At 38.0% G+C, this 19,305-nt stretch overlaps 1 protein-coding gene across 5 annotated transcripts in view; it reads left to right on the top strand.

Annotated features, from left to right (window-relative positions):
- The window catches only part of ADGRA3 (adhesion G protein-coupled receptor A3), a 75,584-nt gene that overhangs the window by 43,124 nt on the left and 13,155 nt on the right, over positions 1–19,305 (top strand). For 4 of the 5 annotated variants that reach the window (XM_044417933.1, XM_044417934.1, XM_044417931.1 and 1 more), the window contains 9 exons: positions 4,938–5,139; positions 6,715–6,864; positions 10,877–11,038; positions 11,286–11,489; positions 13,354–13,567; positions 13,728–13,936; positions 15,185–15,300; positions 15,856–15,979; positions 17,432–17,577. In XM_044417933.1, the coding sequence (XP_044273868.1) occupies positions 4,938–5,139; positions 6,715–6,864; positions 10,877–11,038; positions 11,286–11,489; positions 13,354–13,567; positions 13,728–13,936; positions 15,185–15,300; positions 15,856–15,979; positions 17,432–17,577 (1,527 nt within the window). Of the gene's footprint in view, positions 1–4,937; positions 5,140–6,714; positions 6,865–10,876; positions 11,039–11,285; positions 11,490–13,353; positions 13,568–13,727; positions 13,937–15,184; positions 15,301–15,855; positions 15,980–17,431; positions 17,578–17,673; positions 17,787–19,305 lie in introns of all 5 variants that reach the window. The other variant, XR_006413522.1, reaches the window with a different exon arrangement.

Raw genomic sequence — 19,305 nt, 5'->3', positions numbered from 1 at the left:
GCGGAAGGCAGCACAGAAAGAGCAATAACAAAGAGTTATTTTTCACCTTTTGAGGCCATGCAGAAATCAGCATTTGACTTGTAACAGAAATTATTCTGAGCAGATGGCTATAAATGCACCTAGGAACATTTACCTTTATTGTTCTTGGTTTGGATGGCTAGAGCATAGCCGGAAGTATCTATTTTGTTTCTGCTTAGAAGCCATTTTATATTGAAGTAGTATAACTAAAATGCATTTCTTTAGGGGAAAATAGTATTTTAAGGCAAATAAAGAAGTCATTCATTCATTCTAGTTTGATTGTCCTTTGAAATATTTTAAGTCTAGCTACTGTTTACTCAGCAATATATTTTCCTACAGCTGCATGTTTTGTGCATCATTCACTAACAGAATCCAGTTATTACTTACGATGACAAAATGCAAAATAGCAAATTGATTTTGTCTCTGATGTGGCAGAGGTATCCAATAGTGGGTTAGCTTTACCTTCTTCCCAGGAAAACCAGGGATCATGTGATCTAGAACTTGCTTTGGGCTCTAAAGGCAACTGACTCTATACTTTGTTCTTCCTTGCCTTTCACCCAAGACAGTGATACTTGCAAGAACTGGAATCTCTCCTACAGATCCGCTTTTCCTACATTTATTTTTGTTAACTGACCCCTGCCTGTTTTTAATTAGCTTTCCTTCTTTGGATCTTATCACCTTTTAATTTGTTTTCTTTCTGCTATAACCTGTGTACCCCAGGCCCTCTTCTCAGTATTCTTTGGTTTCTTTCAATTTCCCCTCTGTTCTCTCCATGGGTTTAATGGTGAAAAATACTTATAGAGACTGGGGGTTTTTAACTAGGAGACGCTCAATTGAATAGATTAGGAAGATGGCAAATTGTCAAATCATAGTTTAAAGAAGGATCATTCCAACACAAGTCTATTCAATACTGAGCACTTCATTTTCTTTCTAAAGCAATGACTTGCCCGGGCATGCAGCCAGCCCAACAGAATTCTCCTATTTAGCCATCTTCATCTTCTCATAGTCTTCTTGAATAGTCTTAGTCAAGTGTTACTAGAGTCTAAGATGCTTAACAAGGAAGTGCCTTGCTTTTCTATCTTAGAAAAAAATTGGAATGTACTATACCTACTCCAAAATAAGAGAGACATTGGGTTCTCTTCTCCACAAAACCTTGAAGAAATTGAAAACCCCAGTAGTTAATGCTGCTGTGGAAGTTCTCCTCTCTGGGACCATTGCACCTGAGGATGGAGACACTCTTCACTTAAAGATGTGGGTGAAAGTTCCTTGGATTTGGCCCTCAGGAGGTTATACAAGTTGGTGGAATTGGTCATTTGAGCTTCCTCCTCTTCTTAGTGCTTTGCTTGAACTTCCGGATAGGTAGAGGACTTAATTCAGAATAATTAGTCCCTTCCAGTTCAGTTGGAGTTAATGCCAACCAAATGCAAGTTCATGGTATTGCATGCTTACATTTTTAAAGGAATCAGCTCAGCTAAGCTCAGCTGTTGTACTGTTGTACATTTAGCTTAGCCTCAAGCAATCTCATCGCTGAATGTAGAAAGATACCTGATCTTTGCTCTAAGTAAATATGCCTAAACACTTATTATCCAAGACAGGCAGCAAACTACTTAGAACACACCTGTACCTAAAATGATTCCACAGAAATGCAGCTTTCTTGAGCCTGCATGTGTGCACAACATGAGCCTTCCCATTGTGGCCTAAGAATGTTTCCCTTCAAGCCACCGAGAACTGTCTCACTCAGGCTGATGTCTCCTAAGGGCTTCCCAAGAACAGTGACATCAGCTGGAGGAATCATAAGAACTGAGCACACAATCTTAAATGATGACATTTTCCACAAGAGCAATTCAGATACTGCACACCATTCCCTTTTTTATTCCTAAGGGAAACACTCTGGCTCACTTCAGACATCATAGTGGTAAATCATTATTTAGCCCATGATTCACAAGGATAAATACCACCTGCAAACTGCTTCTACTCTTGTAAACAGTCTTCAGTCACTGCACTTGGAGGTTGTCAGTATGACCTGTCAACCTGTACAGCAGTGCTATATAGGGGTTCAACACCCCAGAAGTTAACCTATGGTTTGTTGCAGGATTAATGACCCAGCTATTTAGCCCCAACATCTTCAGTGTGAGTTGGCAAATCATGTTCCCAATGTCCAATTGGAAGTTGTTTACAATACATGGAAGCAGCTCACACATTACTATGCCATGCAAATTGCCCTTTTGCTACTTATCCTAACACTATTCCTCAAACTTCCCACCCTTTGGATAGGTCCTAGCACATGCTGGTTGTGTGCAGGGTGCTAAAAATATACATCTGTTGGGCCACCCCCTTAAGAACAATGATACACTTTTTGGCTCCTTTACGCCATTTCCAGAGGGAAAAGGAAAATGACCTGCACCATTGATAGGTGACTAGAGGACTCTTTCACAACATTTCAGTCTCAACAGCTGCCTAAGCCATTCTTTGTAACACCAAGCACATGCACCAAACATTACAGTGTATCTTCAGGAACAGTTTTGGAAGGAGGCTCCTACAAAACATGCTACAGCATGCCCCCCACCCATAGTTCTAGTCTTTGTCCCTATATTTTCCATTCTGCATTGGATTAATTAAGTTGCATCTTTTTCTTAGATGCCTTCATATCAAAGAATGTGAATGATTTCTACTGGTATGTGACAGATATCCAAACTTTACCGTATTCCATTGCATGACTGAGTTTCACACACCTGGTCCAAACCCAATATCACTTCTGGCATATCCTTAAGCTTGAGCCAGGTCTGCTTTTTATGGAATGAAAAAATTCCTCCATACTGTCCCTTGCCAGAGATAAGGAATTCTCCAGTTATATTGTCTCTTAGGCAACAGCCACAGATAGAATTGGTGGTGGAGTCAGCTAGCACCAGCCCAGGTCACATGATCCTTGTGCCAATTTGTCAATTTCCATCAGGGCACCTCTGTGCATAATGGTTAATAAAGATGTAGTTGATAAGCAAATGAAAATAAATAACTATCTTCTAAGGCCAAAAAAGAAAAAAAGGGAGGAATAGAATAGTATCTCTCTAGTCATATTGATTTTCATTATAATCCTGCACATACTTATTCTGAAGTAAGTTGGAGCAGCACAGTTAGAATTACTTCAAATATATGCACATAGGATTGCAGGCTTCAGTTTTTAAAGGGACTGTTTCAGATAATTCATCTTACTTCTGGTTACCTTTATCAGTCTACTTTACTTTGCCTCACTGTGGTTTCATTTATTAAACAAAAAGATGTGAGAGAAAATATGTGTTCTTCAAACTTCAAGTAATTAAATTAAGTTTCTGTGTTATGGCACTGAGAGATTAAACATATTCTTCACAAGGTTTATAAGCTCTTTAACATAATCCCTTGAATAATGTTTGTCCCTGTTCTGAGAGAAGTCAAAGTGTTTGGTACTCTGTTTGACAAGTACAATTATTATTGTGACTTTAATTAGAGTGCTGTCCGATTTCACTTTTATTAAATTACTGCAAAGATAAGAGAAGAATAAGATAAAATGTATCCAACAAACCCAAAAGGGAGATATTAAATAATTGCTTAATTCCAAGGAAACAATACTTTTTAAAAGTACAACCAGTACATATTTGCCAATGAACTGCAAGCATTTTCTTGATAAATACTTTTCACGTAGAATCAAATGTCATTTGTCTTGCCATCAGCAGCTAGGCTAGGAGAGATGACCATCTCTTCTTCTTCAAAGTGTTCCCTCTGTTACACAGCGGGGTCAAGAATCTTGCTGAATGAGATGGACTATTGAGTGTGGGGCAGGGAGGATCCCTGAAAATCAGAGGCATCTTCCATGAGTGGAACTCTACCTAATTTGACAGGATCCCCCTTTGCCCCTGATCCGCCTTCCTGATTTAGTAGGTCCCTCTATTCCTAGCATCTGGAGGGGCTTCCACAGGATGGAGGGTATGGGGAAGTCTGCATCTGCCAGATTAAATCTGATGCCTAGGTCTGCATCCAACCCAATGCCACTTTCACTTTTTCTCAGAATGCCCTGCTCTGACTGCATTTCAGGTTGCAGGCAAGCCTGCCTAATACTGAGAACATACCCATGTTACCAAACACTCTCCAAATTTAAAAAGCAGCTTGCTCTTTCATGCTAGATGGTTCCATATGTGTTACCTCTGTGAACAGTGTTCTATGGATCATCTGGGATACATAAAAGTACTGTATGAAGGCCTCATTTTTATTCATCCTTTATGTACTGATTCTGACCAACAGAAAGTTAAGATGATGATAGTATTAGTATTAATATTAGGATGCTGATGATGATGGAAGAGGAGGAGGAAACTGGCAGATGAAAGAATTATATGCCCTGGTTGATAACTACCTTATTAGAGTGACCACAGCTCTCTGCCTCACCTCAAGGAATGTTTTACCAAGTCTCATTGCCATAGATGTCTACCTACCCAGCCCCTCACCTGTCCCTGGGTTTGGCAATTAGAGGAGCAACTACTGATGTCTAATAAATATATGAACATGTTGCCAAGTATTATGCAGGGGGCATTATTTTTCAGCACAGAAGATTAATTTGGAAGTACACCCACAAAAGTGGGTAAAAAAAGTGGGTCAGAAGTGAACAAATCTCTTTGTGAAAGATGCATGTAATCACTTCTCTCAACCCACCCAAATTTGAAGGAGTCTCTGAACAAAAGGGTACAGAGATTAGAATGCTTCTAACATTAACATTCAGAGAGCATAACAGTTTTGGGGTCTAGCCAAAGAACCTTTTCTGTTTTTCACAGAGATAATGCTAATCTGAAGTATCTTTCACTTTGTCATAGCATAGTAATTAATTCTTCTGTTTACATATTTTTTTCATCATAGCTGGGTAAATTTGTCTGCTTTTTTCCCCTTCAACTCTTTAGGTGGCCCCGAACATTGGCAGGCATTACTGCATACCTGCTGTGCACTCGTTACTCGGCTGGCAGTGGAATATATACTGGCAACTCTCAGGACGAGAAAAGAGCTTGGCGCAGATGTGATAGGGGAGGATTCTGGGCTGGAGAGGATTACTCTCGCTGCCAATATGCAAATGATGCCACTCGAGTCCTGTATATGTTTAATCAGGTTACTCACTCTTTGCCCATATTTTTTGTGAAATTGTTTACAAATAAACTCTTGAAGGATTTTTTCAAATTTATTGAAAAACATGCACACTTATCAATCTTTTAAAGGATTATGGTAAGAAACAAATTGCTCTTTGTGTGCACATAGGTTACTTGGGATAGGTAATGAATTTTGTCTGTTTGTCTGTCCGTCCTTCCTTCCAGTAGTTCTGTACCACTCTACATCCAAACAGCTTATAGAAGAGTGTAAAAAAATATTTAAAACAATACGTCATAAAGACTGTGCCTGATCAGCAAGAAAAGGCTTCCCAGCACAGTGGTGATGCCTGCCTGACCTTTTGAGGCAGGGAATTCCTTTCTCGCTGAAGAGGCTTCCTTCTCCTGGTCGACTCCACTTGAGTCATGATCTGTGTGTAACCAGGAGCATGTCCTCCAGTGACCTCAGTAACTGAGCAGGTTGGTGAGGAAGAAGGCATCCTGGCCCAAGTTGTTCAGGGCTTCGTGCATTAGAACTAATACCTTCCAAATGTAATCCCTTCTCCTGTATCAATTTTAACCCATGTTATTATTTGATCTTCAAGAGCAGCTTTTCCAGGTTGTAGGGGAGGCTGCACTGGGAAAATGGGTCTAAAAAGTTGGTATGGGTTTGCAACATACTTAGTTTTATCTCGTAAATTCCTTGGAAGAGATGGGATGCAATGGCATGCTTCTTTCCCAGAGCTAAAATGGCATTTTTTTTTTCTGCCCCTATACAGCCTTCCAGGAAGGCTGTCATATCATGTCCCATTACTCCTCAGGGGTTTTCCAGACCCATTTTAAACATGCCAGCAGGCAAAATTAGTTAAAAATTATTCACCCCCATGTAAGTCCTGAATATTAGTAAGAATTTCATGTGGTGGTGTTTTGAAAACAATCATGATAATATAACAGAAGGGACTTAATAATGAACACATCAGGAAATGTCATTAAAAATAAACTGATCCCAAGTCCATTACAGGCTTAAAGCAAATGTTGATAAATATATTTGTTAAAAACATAGCTAAAGTTTTTACAGCCATGTGAAGTACGAATTGGTTTGTTATTTCACCCTAAAGAAGACTTCTTCATAATGTACAAGCTTATATTCTTGTGCAATAGATGTGAGTCAATACAATTGACTCACTGCTTATGTTACAGTATTTTGGGTGCATTCTGTATTTATTGAGATTTATATCCTGCTTTTCAACAACAGCCCTCAGAGCAGCTGAAATATTATGTAAACAAGCATACATTTTATACACCAGAAACTATAGAGTCAAATCAAAAGTAGCTATCTCTGAACAGTATAGCATCTGAGGCTCTTTCAAGCAGCATAACTGGTGTTAGATGATGGGTGAGGAACTATTACACATCCTTATTCCTTCTGGAGTTTTAGATAATCAAATTTTGTCACGCTTTTAAAATACAGTGTATATAGGTTGTCTAAATCAACAGGCATTGCAACACATGCCTTTATGGCTAACTCTTACTTAGATTGCTTAAGAGCCTTGATTTGTTCTGGTTATGTCAGCTATGTAATGTTTTGTGTGCCTTACAGATGCCCCTGAACCTCACTAATGCTGTAGCAACAGCTCGACAGCTGTTAGCTTACACTGTTGAAGCAGCAAACTTTTCTGACAAAATGGATGTCATTTTTGTGGCTGAAATGATAGAAAAGTTTGGCCGATTTGCTGAAAAATACAAAGAGGTAATTATTTATAGTTTGCCATATCTTTTTAAAAATGTGCTTCCTGAAGTTAAGCTATACAATCAAATACTTTCTAGACCATTTTCTTTGAAATCTCCTAACCATTTAAACAGAGCAATTCAGTTAGGGAGTACTTTTCAGTAGCTTTTAAGGGTAAATACCAGCCTCTGGTTAGAAGCTTTCCATATCACTTTTGAACTTTATTTTTCTTCCTGTTTAGACTTTTTGGAATGTTAGAGACCAAAGAAACTAAAAAAGCAGCCTAGAAATCATATTAAAACCCAGTGAATAATATTTTAAAATATATTGGCAAGATGTTTAGTATTACAGTTCCATAATGTGTTTGTGGAACTTGGTAAGTAATTCATTAACAGTGCAATCCTATATGTGTCTACTTAGGTGTAATCCCAATGTGCCCAATGGGGATTACCGCTATATAACCCTGTGCATGTTTAGACATAAAAGGGCCTACATCTCCTACCGTTTCCCAGTCACCCATGCTGTCTGGGGCATACCGGGAGTTAACGACCGATTTTTAATATTTTTACACTGAAGTATACGGTTGTTCTTCTCTATGGGTTACTGGGTGATTTGTTGAACTATAAAGATGATATTTTTCTTGCTGTTATGTATGAGGCTCTGATTGGCACAATCTGACACTGTTCTGACACTGCTTGAAGGCAATAAAAGCTATAAAAATGCCAGACAGAAATTCATGAGTAGTGTTTGTCATAGTAGTGTCAATCTGGTAATAAACAGTGTGTTTTTAATATTACTTGGTGAAACTCTGCTTAGTGATGTCTTCCTTTACTCCACGATTTAAAAAATGTGTGTTAGCTTTTATTTATTATGAATATTCAATATATTAAATTATTTTTAAGTCAAAATAAAGATTGATGAATTATTCTTGCTATGGTAGCTTGCAGTTGTGGTAAGAGTGTTGCACTGGGAATCAGGTAATCTGGATGCCAGTTCCGATTCAGTCATGAAGTTCACTGGGTGACTGGGTCAATCACTTACTTCCAGCCTAACCTCCTTCCCAGGATTGTTGTGAAGATAAAAGTTGTTGCAAGAGAAAAAAGATGTAAACTGCCTTTCATCCTTGCAAACGGAAAACTGGTAGATTAGAACTATAAATAAATAAGATTATTTCTACTGAAAATTGGATCCTAAAGTTGTATGGCAGTATAATTCATTGCTCAGGCTTGCTTCCAGGTTTTTTGGTAATAACATATCTTTACAGATTTTTTTGTCAGAATTCCCAGGGCCATATGGACCCATTGGGTCAGGACAAAATCTGAATAAGCCATCATGGTTTAATTAACTCATGCTAGGCATAATTTCCATATTGACTGCTCGGGCATAGCTTGTCATGTTATCTGAGTGACATGGCTTGTTTGAAGGGCAAACAAACTTTCTAATAATCCCAAACACCAGACAACCCCAGCAGTTTAATATATATGTTAAATAACACAGAAGATAAGATGGAGTATTGAGAGAGATTACAAGACAACAGCCACAGTGCCAAACAAAAATCTCCAGGCATCACCTGAGATTGCTCCACCAAGAAGAATCAGAACCATATGATAGTTCCTCGCAGTCCCACCTCAGACAGTTCTTATGGTGTCAAAACTTTCCAAAAGATGGGCTAACAGAGGTGGGCTCCCTCTGTCCAGTTCCTAGCATAGATTTTCAAGGAGACCAACGTTGTCTTTATACTTTTTTGAGTGTACACTTTTATCCCCTTTTTCTTCCTAGGGAGTTTGTGGCAGTTAGATGTTGAATACCATGAGCAGAAGGACATGTTCTTATGAAATATTTATATTTATATAGGATGCTTATCCCATCCTTTAAGCATGCATGCTTAAGTTTGCATACTTATCTTATTCTTTATCCAAAAATATTTCCAGAGTAGCTTAAAAGATAAGGATAAGAGTCTGGTCTGCCAGTGTACAATCTAAAATTTATGGCACAAACAGAAGGGGGATCCAGAAGGAGGGAAAGAAAATTCAGACACTAGGTTCTTGCCCAGTTCAGCAAAGCTGAATCTTACCACAGCAGACATTTTCAGCAGTAGCAGTTGATAGCAAGAGGGAAAGATATATCCAGGCGCAATGGAGCTCTTCTCTACCCTGCAGCCACCTGTATGCCCTGAAAAGTCTTTTTGGAGGACTGTGCTAGTCTAAGATGACTTTGCTCTAGGTTAAGCAACTCTTCCCATCTTCTAGAGGTCCTGCACCCCCTATTCAGGAATTGGGTCTGTGGAGAAGACTTTTCTGGAGTCACAAGTAGTTGCAGTAGAAGGGAGTTGGGGGCAAACAAGTTATCTTCTGTGACATCCTGCATCCAAACCAGCATTCTCATGTGATCTTCCATCCTGAATGAATTCAATCTTCTTTCGTTTCAGCAGTTTTTTTCTGTATCTTGCACTTCCTGACTATGCCCTGAGTATATTTTATTCTTCTGTTGATTTTCTCCATATAGAGATGATAAACACATTGGAGAAACTTGCTTTTGTGAGAAACAGAGTCCCCTTCATTGCACCCACACCCAGATGTCCCAAACTCACTACCCATAGAGACCTCCAATTGTGCCTACAAACTCTCACCTCCCTATCCCCTTCAGAAATATATTTATAATGTTTTTTAAAAGTCAGGGATGAGGGTCTTCATCCATTTCCCGAACCTGCTGCTAATTAGCTTTTCAGTAGGCAGGAAGAAGAACTTGACCAGTTTTCTTGGGTCTATACAGACCTTACCCATTTATTCTCTCTCTGCCTCTCCACTCTAGCTTGTAACCTCTTTGTAACTATTCCCACAAACAATTTATTTCCCCATCCCTAGCCTTCCTCTTTCTCTCTCCCTACCTCCCTTTGTTTGCTATTCCCCCTTTCAGCTTCTAGTCTTTCTGTCGCCTGCCCCTTTGTTGACTAGCTAAGCTCCCATGTCAACATCCTCCACGGAAATCATGTTGCGGTGGTGCCAACAACAATTTCTCAGATTTCCAAATGTGGCCACAGGTCCAGAAGGGTAGGGAACCCCTGTACAAGCCCACAGGAGAAACAGAAATTATACAGGATTATAGAAAACACTGAGTCCCCACCACTTTGCCCCATCATCCTCTGCTCCATTCCTCTCCGTCTATTCAGACTTTCAGACTTCAGCAGGCATATTTTAAGTTTATTTCCATAGCAATATAAGCAAGAAAATTGCCCTTTAAATTTTCTTTTCCCACTGTTTGACTATTTAATAGAAAAACTAAGCAAAACAAGTACATACATCAGAATATCTTAAATTTCCAGTTCTCTTTCTGCAAATCTAATGTTTCTCATGCCTTTTATTATTATGTCAGGCAGGCGTGTTTTATGCATTGCTCTACTAGAAGTATAACAAAAGCTTTCTTAGTACAGGTTACAATTGAAAGGGACAGATATGATGACAAACTATTATTAGACATTACATTTCATCAAGGCAGAAACCAGCTTTCTAATCCGTGGCAGTGAACTGCAGCTGAAGAACTAATTATGGGCAGGAGAACTTATACATACCTTGGGAAACAGTAGGAACAAAACATGTATATGAAAATATTTGTGTTCTAATAGGAGAAACTAAAATAGAAACAGCAAAATAGAAATGTATGTGACACAAAACTAGAAACATAAGAAATGTGTCTTAAGCAGTAAGAAATCTTAAACAGAATTACGACTGTTAGGGGAGTTAACTTGCAAATTGTTTGCAAGAGGTTTGTTACTCTACAACTTGAATGTAAATTAACATTTTAATAGGTATCTTTGTTACTTCTGTTTGTTTCTAAATCAGTGTGTTTTTGATTAATGTTAATGTAAATTGAGAGGTGGTGGACCCATGTACTAACCTCCTTGGAGGAAGCCTGTGGTAAAGCACAATAAAAATATCAGATTTGCTTGGAGGGACATTTTCAGAGAACAAAATATGTATCTGAAGAACAATGTAGATGTTAGAAGACATCACATTTGCTCCCTTTCTTTAATTAGCTTGGTGATGTGATGGTTGATATTGCAAGTAATATAATGCTAGCTGATGAACACATCTTGTGGATGGCCCAGAGGGAAGCTAAAGCGTGTACTCGAATTGTTCAGTGCTTGCAAAGGATTTCTACATACCGACTAGCTAATGGTGCTCAGGTTTATTCAACGGTAAGAATTGGCACTTTTTTATTCATTGATTGGCATTGCTTTATTCTAAAATTAGTGGGAATTTTCATTTTAAACTTTTTAAACTCAGATTCCACTTTTTGTGGGCACTATTTGAGTAAAGATTAAAATATTTTGAAAATAAATTGTATATTCAACCCAGTCAGTGTATCAGTGTCAAAATATATTTTTCTGATGTTTGTACAATGACCTCATCTTCAGAACAGCATTTTCTGCTTTATTTCTGTAGTATTCTCCAAATATTGCCATGGAAGCTTACGTAATAAAAGGTTCTGGCTTCACTGGAATGACTTGCACAGTGTTCCAGAAGGTGGCTGCAACAGACCGCACAGGACTGCCTGATTATGGGCGAAGAGATCTGGATGGAAGTCTTGATAAGCAACTGGGCTTTAAGTGTAATGTCTCTAATACATTGTCAAGCCTAGCACTTAAGGTAGGGGTGTGCATGTGTGTGTGTGTGTCTGTCAGTGTGACAGGGAGAGGTAGTTCATACAGTCTACTGAATGAAATAACCTTTTATTTTGCTTTTTACTTTCCTGTTGCAAGTTGTAGGTGAGTGGAATATTTTATTGCCATGCCCCCACCCCCACCAAAGAAGTCCACATTAAATATGTGAACCCAACAATGTTGGGTTGGAAAGAAGAAGCAGAATGGCTTGAGGCGTGTTTGCAGAGAATGGCTGGCTGGTAGCCTGTACAAGAACACTTCTTTTAGGAAAGAGACTACATTGCAGTATTGCATTGTTGAAGTGCCCCCTTGTAGCTTGTTAAAAGCAAAAGGTGTGCTTTTAATGGATTTGTTAATAGATATTGATGAAAGTGCCTAGAATCCCTTAGTGCTTAGAATCCTCACAAAGTTGCTACATAGGTAGGAAGTTAAATTGAAAAGGAAGAGCATATCAGTCAGGAACTGGATAAGTGAAGAAGCCATTGGCCCATCAGAGTGAAGAGGGAAAGGTATGTGAAATCACTGGCAAGAGACTCTTAGCCATGTGAACAGTTCTGTTTTTCAGATACTCTTTCTATTATTATTTATTTATTATTTACTGGGGTTATTTCTAACCCATCCAATTACTGTACATCTCTGGATAGATTACAATAAATCACCCAATAAATTTGTTGTTGTTAGTCGCAAAGTCGTGTCCAACCCATTGCGACCCCACCTCATAATAAATACATCATAATAAGCCACAACTGAGAAAAAAAACATAATTAAAATATTTAAACTTTAAAATACCAGGTAAATAAAAAGGTCTTGACCTGGCCCTGAAAAGCATATAGCATATTTCTATATTTAGGCAGTCTTTCTATAGGTACTCTATCCAGATGATACTAAGTTCAGACCTAATGCCAAACCATAGTTTGTGGAAGCCAAGATTCACAAAACAGATAGTATTGTGACATAAATGAAATTCTGCTTTGGGATGGGTGAAAAAAATGAATAGTATGTCCATGGCAAAAAAAAAGTTGAAATGTTATAGAGGAAGTAATTTCATTGCTGCTTGATTTGAGTTGGAAGGAAAAATGTGACTAGAGTCTGTGTTCTTTAGTTATGTACAGTAGACTCACTAGGGAACTGGAAACAGTGTTTAATTTCTAAAAAGATACATTCAGGAACATGCCCTGAGGTTTGTTATATGTTCCCACTAGTGTTGACTCAAAACTGCCCCCTACAATCGGGTGGCAGTTAGAGGATTATTGCATGTGAGACCAGTTTTACCCCCTTACTGTTTGTTAGGAGTCAGCCGAACAATTTGCAGTGTCTGCTTCTATTTCCTTGAAACCAAATGGGCTTTTAACAATGGGCTCTTTACTTAGTCATTGTTTTGCTCTGCCACTTTTCTGTAGGGTCTTAACACAATCCTAATGTTAAAACTCCTGATTTCCACTGACTAATAAGAAATTAAAATGCACTATTTATGATCCCCTACTTTAACAGTTTGGTTAAGAAACAAAGTCTTTTTTAAACACAGTGGTTGCAAGCATGGCTCTGGCAGAATGTTCCACATTACTTCACCTACATAGACTTCCCCCTTTCTCCCAAATTCTAGCAATGGATGTGTGAAACCTCTCCAGGTACTAAAGAGGACTTGCCTGCCTGTATCGTACAGTATGGTTAGTGCATAGAGAATCAATCATATGAAAGCTCCTCCTTACAAAACTAAGCAAATGACCCCTAGCACATAATGAAGAAAACTTAACAGTGGTGGACAGAGAAAGCAGCTTACTAGAGCACAGATGACACATAGGAAACATTGTATTTTGCTTTGATATCCACTCTGCTTGCTTATTTTGCAGAACACTATTGTGGAGGCCTCTATACAATTGCCACCTGCTCTTTTTTCACAAAAACACAAAAGAGAAATTAGGCCAACAGATGACAATGTCTACAAGCTTCAACTTATTGCATTCCGCAATGGGAAACTTTTCCCAGCAACAGGAAATTCAACAACTTTAACTGCTGACAGAAAACGTCTCACTGTGGTCACACCAGTTATCCTCACCAAAATAGGTTTGTCCCTTGCAAATTATACATCTAATCAACACTGCTTTCTTAGAAAATAGCATACCCTCTGTGCGTGCATGTGTGTGTTCTCTTAAAGTAGCATTGTTTTAATTTTAGCATATATAAAGAGAAGTCATTTTTCTGCCTTTCTTTATAACCAAACAAGATGGCTTAAATCTACCACATCAGCACATTCCGATTAATGTGACGTTACGGCGCATTGCGCACGGAGCAGATGCTGTTGCAGTGCAATGGGACTTTGATTTGCTGAATGGACAAGGAGGTTGGAAATCAGATGGGTGCCACATTCTTTCTTCAGATGAAAATGTCACTACTATACAATGCTACTCCCTTAGTAACTACGCGGTCCTGATGGTATGTAAGCTGATAATTTTATCCCAGTTTCTGTGGTAAATTGAGTTTTGTATGCAGAAATTAAAAGTGTCCTTGATTATTTCTGTATCTAATACTTGTTAGTGCCCTCTCACCAAAGGAAACTGTCACTGTAGTGCTGCTAAATAGTGCCAAGTTTGGGTAAGATCTTACTCTATTTCCTTTGGCAAAATTCTTAGCTCAGGCAATGTAGGTTGAAGTTCTCTCTTTTTCTCCTCTGCGGCTACTATTAACTAACATGGTTATGTATTTGTGGGTTACTAACCTTTAAGGAATTAATTGCAAGGCTTTTCTCAGTCTTAATATCCCACAAAAGGGTCTGTATGAAAAGATACAAATTAGAAAATAGTTCAAAAACTGAAAATTAATATAACAAATAAAAGAAACAATTTCAAATACTGTATTAAGAATAGCTTCATCACTGAAGTATGATCACAAAATACGTTTTTGTTATGCCCTTGGATATTCTGTATGAGTGAGTCTTCCAGGTTTCTGGATAATCTTTCTGTAAAAAAAAAATTAGCATGTGATGTCAGGGTCTGTGGAGCCTTTACGTAAGAAGAGATAAAATAAAACTGGTAGGTAGGTATTTTAAAAACCTAATCACTATAATCCCAGAACTAAAAATTCTTATGCTTTGATTCTTACAATTACATCTAATCCTTTTGTAGAAAGAAATAACCTACTTTTTAAGAATCCAAAACTTTATCTACAGTTTGGTTTATATTTGAAGAGGTAATCAATTTCAGGTAAAATATAACTGTGCCACCTGGAGGAACAAAAATAAACATTCTGCTGTCTGCTGTTTTGGCAAGGATGTATCAAAATGAATAGATTAGGCAAGCATGTTAACCTTGCTAATTTGAGGAGAGTGTCATAACCCTTCAGTCATTAGCTTTCTAAATTTGGCTATTGCATTGTGCTAAGTGGCTCATACAGTCTTAATAATTTTCCCTCTATCTACATTATGATCCAGACTCCAATTACTGTAACTGTTTCCCCTCCTTGGGGATTTCTGACTAAGATGGAAAAGAACTGCAAGAGGAACTAGCATGCTTATTGAAGTTAAAAATGCAAAGCTGAGAGTTGAGAGGGAAGAATTCTGTTTTGGCTGCACCCAAATTTTATGCTGCTTTTATACAGTCTTTTGGATCTATAAAGAATAATCCTTATGTCAAATGGGAACACTGACTGAACTAACACCATGCATTGTATTGTCTTACCTCTCAGGATTTGACAGGATATATCCAGGCAGCTGATCTTCTACATCCAGTTATCTATGTATCTGCTGTGATTCTTCTGTTGTGCCTCTTGATAATCAAAATTAGCTACATATATCATCACAGGTATCAAGATTCTGAATTTATATTGTCTTGTTATTGTTGCATTGCACTTGTATACCACCCTTTTCTGTGTGTGAGGAACCCATGGCAGCTTACATAGCTCCATTTTATCCTCACAACACTCATCCTGAGATGGGTTAGTCTGAGAGTGAGTGACAGGCCCAAAATTACTGAATAGCCATCACTGTAATATGTGACTTCAGCTTGTACCCTAAAGTATGTCCTGAAATTCCTACAGTTTACAGATGTAGGAAGAAGTACAGTTTTTTTAACAAACAAGTTTGATATAAAAAGCATTTCTTGAAAGAAGAAAATCTGGAAACTAGTGGTTTCGCACATACCACTATCCAAAGTTGCACCTCATTCTTCATGATGTCTATTCTGGACAGTCTATTTTATGTTTTAAATTTTAGTACAATATTTAGTAATAATTAGTATTTCAATTTTAGTAATTAAGGCCCACATAGATTCAGCGTGATGAGACTCTTATTCCACTTAAAACAAACATGTTGTGATGTTGATTCTGTGAAATACAACTCTGTTTTTGTTGTTTAACAGTGTCATCAGGATCAGCCTTAAAAGCTGGCACATGTTAGTTAACCTCAGCTTTCATATTTTCCTGACATGTGTGATGTACGTTGGAGGCATAACCCAGAGCAAGAATGCTAGCATCTGCCAAGCAGTAAGTGAAATGTGTGTTTGGAACCACTAAAAGCCATAAAAAATAATAAAAGGGTTTGTGTGTGGAGCAATGATGTTGTCAATGTTTATTGAGCATTTTCCCTGCAAAAATATAACATTTTGGCAGTTATCCATTCCATTCTAGGAAATTACTAAACCAAAGTCAGAAATGTACTCTTCTGAAACTTTGTGTTCAGAGCATATTTTACTGTTTAAAGAAGTGTCTTACTTGTTTGAAGAATGGTATTATCTAGACCAGTTTTTTTGGACTATTTTTCTCTCATAGAATCTTTTCCACATGCATTCCTTTGCCAAAGAGTTCCTGAGCACTGTAGAAGATTTAGGAATGTATTAAAGTTTAAAAGTGCACCCAGTACTTCTCTGTACCTATATAGTGTAGGTGGAAAGTTGGAAGTGGTGATCAAGGGTATTTTAGCCAATCTTGAGTTAAGTAACACCCAAATTTCCTGTGGACAATCACCTTGGTCTAACATATAACACACTTGAAAAGTGCTGATTGATAACCACTTTTCAGATCAGAGCTTCTCAGACTGAGGGTCAGGATCCAGCAATAGGTTCCAGTGTTCTAGATTGCACATTAACTGTTCGTTTGACCCCCCCAGTACCTTGGCTATTTCATGTATGGCAGCAGGTTAGAAGCAAAGTTCATACTTTCAAGAAAAGTGACAATAATAACAATTTTTAAAATGTGAATTAAGAGGAAGGAGGAAAAAGGGGAAGCTTTTATAGGAGAAACTTAAAACAGCAGGAGAAAGGGATAAAGGAAACTGAAAGCTGAAGATGTGATACAGGTTAAGTATGAATCAATGTACTTTAGCCTAAAATATATAGAATTAGATCCATGTTTCCTTTTTATATTTTAGAGAAACTAGAAGCAAGCACAATGAATGAACAGTATATGTACCATTTGTAGCTGATATGCCTTGCAAGTATTTTGCACTCTGCTATCTTTAGAGCAAATTACTGAACGAAAAGTGTCCCTTTTATTCCTGTAGTGAAATAAAACGTAATTTAAAACCAATAGTGCAAGTGATTTCTTAAGAGTAAAATGTATAGCAGCTTCTTACTGAGTGCAACATTTCAGCCAAATTGTAGAATTCTATATAGTTTTATATAAATGTAATGTTTTGAAGAGTATTTTCTTATCAGGGTGCCCAGTAGTTGAGAGTAAACATATGAACTCAGAGAAATTAATCAAGCAGATGTTGCTTAAGAGTAGTTATATTTCAGAAGATATATTGCATTTTATGTACTTAACATACATATATTTATATTGTTGTATTTATTGAATTTGTTTGTAAGCCAGCCAGAGACACATAGTGATTGGACGGGTTAGAAATATCCCAACTATGTTAGGACTTTATGTACACTAGGTTCATAAATTGCTAACATCTATCTCATTTGAGTATTTTATTTAATACCTGTTTTTCAGGTCGGAATAATATTGCACTATTCTACACTGTCCACTTTGTTATGGATGGGTGTCACTTCTAGGAACATTTATAAGCAAGTCACTAGGAAGGTGAAGAGGTGTCAAGACCCTGATGAACCACCACCTCCTCCTAGACCAATGCTGAGGTGAGAAATGTTGTTCAACTTCTTTATTCACTGGAATTTTATCTGCTGGGCTAAAAGGAACACAGTGGGTGAAATGCTACATTACTGATTTCATAGGAATGGTTTGATGCTGAGTGGGAACAAAAGAAGACTGATGCCCAGAATCATCTGGTAGAAGGTGGCCTTCTCCATCCTGGCTCTGCCTCCAGCTGATAGAGTTAACTTCTTAGGCAAGCTTTGAACTATCTCTTAACACTTTTAGTAGACCAGTAAGACAATCTTACCAGCCCACTTTCTTCATGTCATGTGGAACCATTGTGGTCTTAAGAACATTCTTCTCTCAGTTTTCTCTTCTTTCCCCAATTATAACCCTAGCCTAAATTCTGTTCTTCATCTTACATGGTTGTATCCAGTAAAATTTTAACCTTTTGTCTTTGCTCACATGCCCTGTACACTTAACCACTCTTTGCCTTTTTCATATCTCTAGCCTTCTTTGAGTGATATCACACAACTGCGACAGGTTAGCAGTCTGTCTGTTCTAGCATAGTAGCCCATATACTGTTGACTTACTACTAGATTGTTCTTACTAATCATTTTGGTAGTATAGATATATGTATCCTTTATTTAGTCCAGCTCAGGTGCACACTGTGTGTATGTCTATACATGCCTGAGATTGATTGACTGGAATGAAGATAATTGTAAATACATTTTATTCTGGAAGTTTTTGCCCATTATCTGCTGTGTTATGTAAAGTTTTGCTTTATCTGAGATCTCTGCTTTTCTTGGATGCTTATTGTATGTGATGTTGTTGTGATGCTAATGTGTTGTAAGCCATATTGAGTAGTGCACAGATACCAGAAGGACAGTCTGCACATTTCTGTATATGCAGTTTCCCCCAGCAAATATTAATTCTTTATCTGTTAAAGCTATGTCTGCTGTTCTGAAAATACCACTCAAGGTACTTAGCAGTAGTAATGTTAAAATAAAGATAGAAATAAAATCCAAACATAAAAACAAATTAAAATGCAGTTAAAGTACATCAATAAAAAGAACACCATTCACCCTGTTAAAATCCTTTAAATAGCAACCCAGCTTAAAAGCCCAAAACCTGCCTGAAGGCTTTGCCTGCTACCTGAAATACAATAGTGAAAGAGCAATCCTAACCTTGCATGGAAGGTCCAGAGCCTTGGAAGAGCTCTCGCATCTCCACCAAATTTACCTTCTGTGGTGGCAGAACTGAGAGAAAGGCTTCTTCCCAGAGATCTTAAAACTTGACAGGCTTGTATAGGAGAATATGGTCTTTCAGGTAGCCTGATTCAAGTCATATCAGGGGTTATAGGTCATAATCAGGCACTTCAAATTCTGCCCAGGCCCAGAAGCTGTTGTAACAAGGACATCATGTATACTCCCTGTAACTGGTCCCAGTCATAGTCAAGCTGCAGCATTCTAGACCAGATGAAGTTTCTGGACACTTTTTCAGGACAGCCCCCATAGATTGTGTTACAGTAGTTCTAATGGATATAACTAACGCTTGTGTCAACATACGGTTTTCCAGGAACAGCTATAGTTGGCTTTATTGGTCCATCACCAAAATAGAGTCATTCATTCATTCAGTACAGTTGGCATACCAGTTATAGCTATGCAGACATACTGCTTTCTGTTGCTGGTGCCTGGGATTCCAGGTTCCAGACTGAATACAGGAGTGAACCAAACTGCAAACTTGAGTCTTCAAGGGGAGGAAGGGAGGAG

The sequence above is a fragment of the Varanus komodoensis genome, unplaced genomic scaffold, assembly GCF_004798865.1.
Source record: "Varanus komodoensis strain SLA01 unplaced genomic scaffold, ASM479886v1 scaffold9, whole genome shotgun sequence".
Taxonomy (NCBI): Eukaryota; Metazoa; Chordata; class Lepidosauria; order Squamata; family Varanidae; genus Varanus; species Varanus komodoensis.
This window is presented reverse-complemented; position numbering and strand designations above follow the sequence as displayed.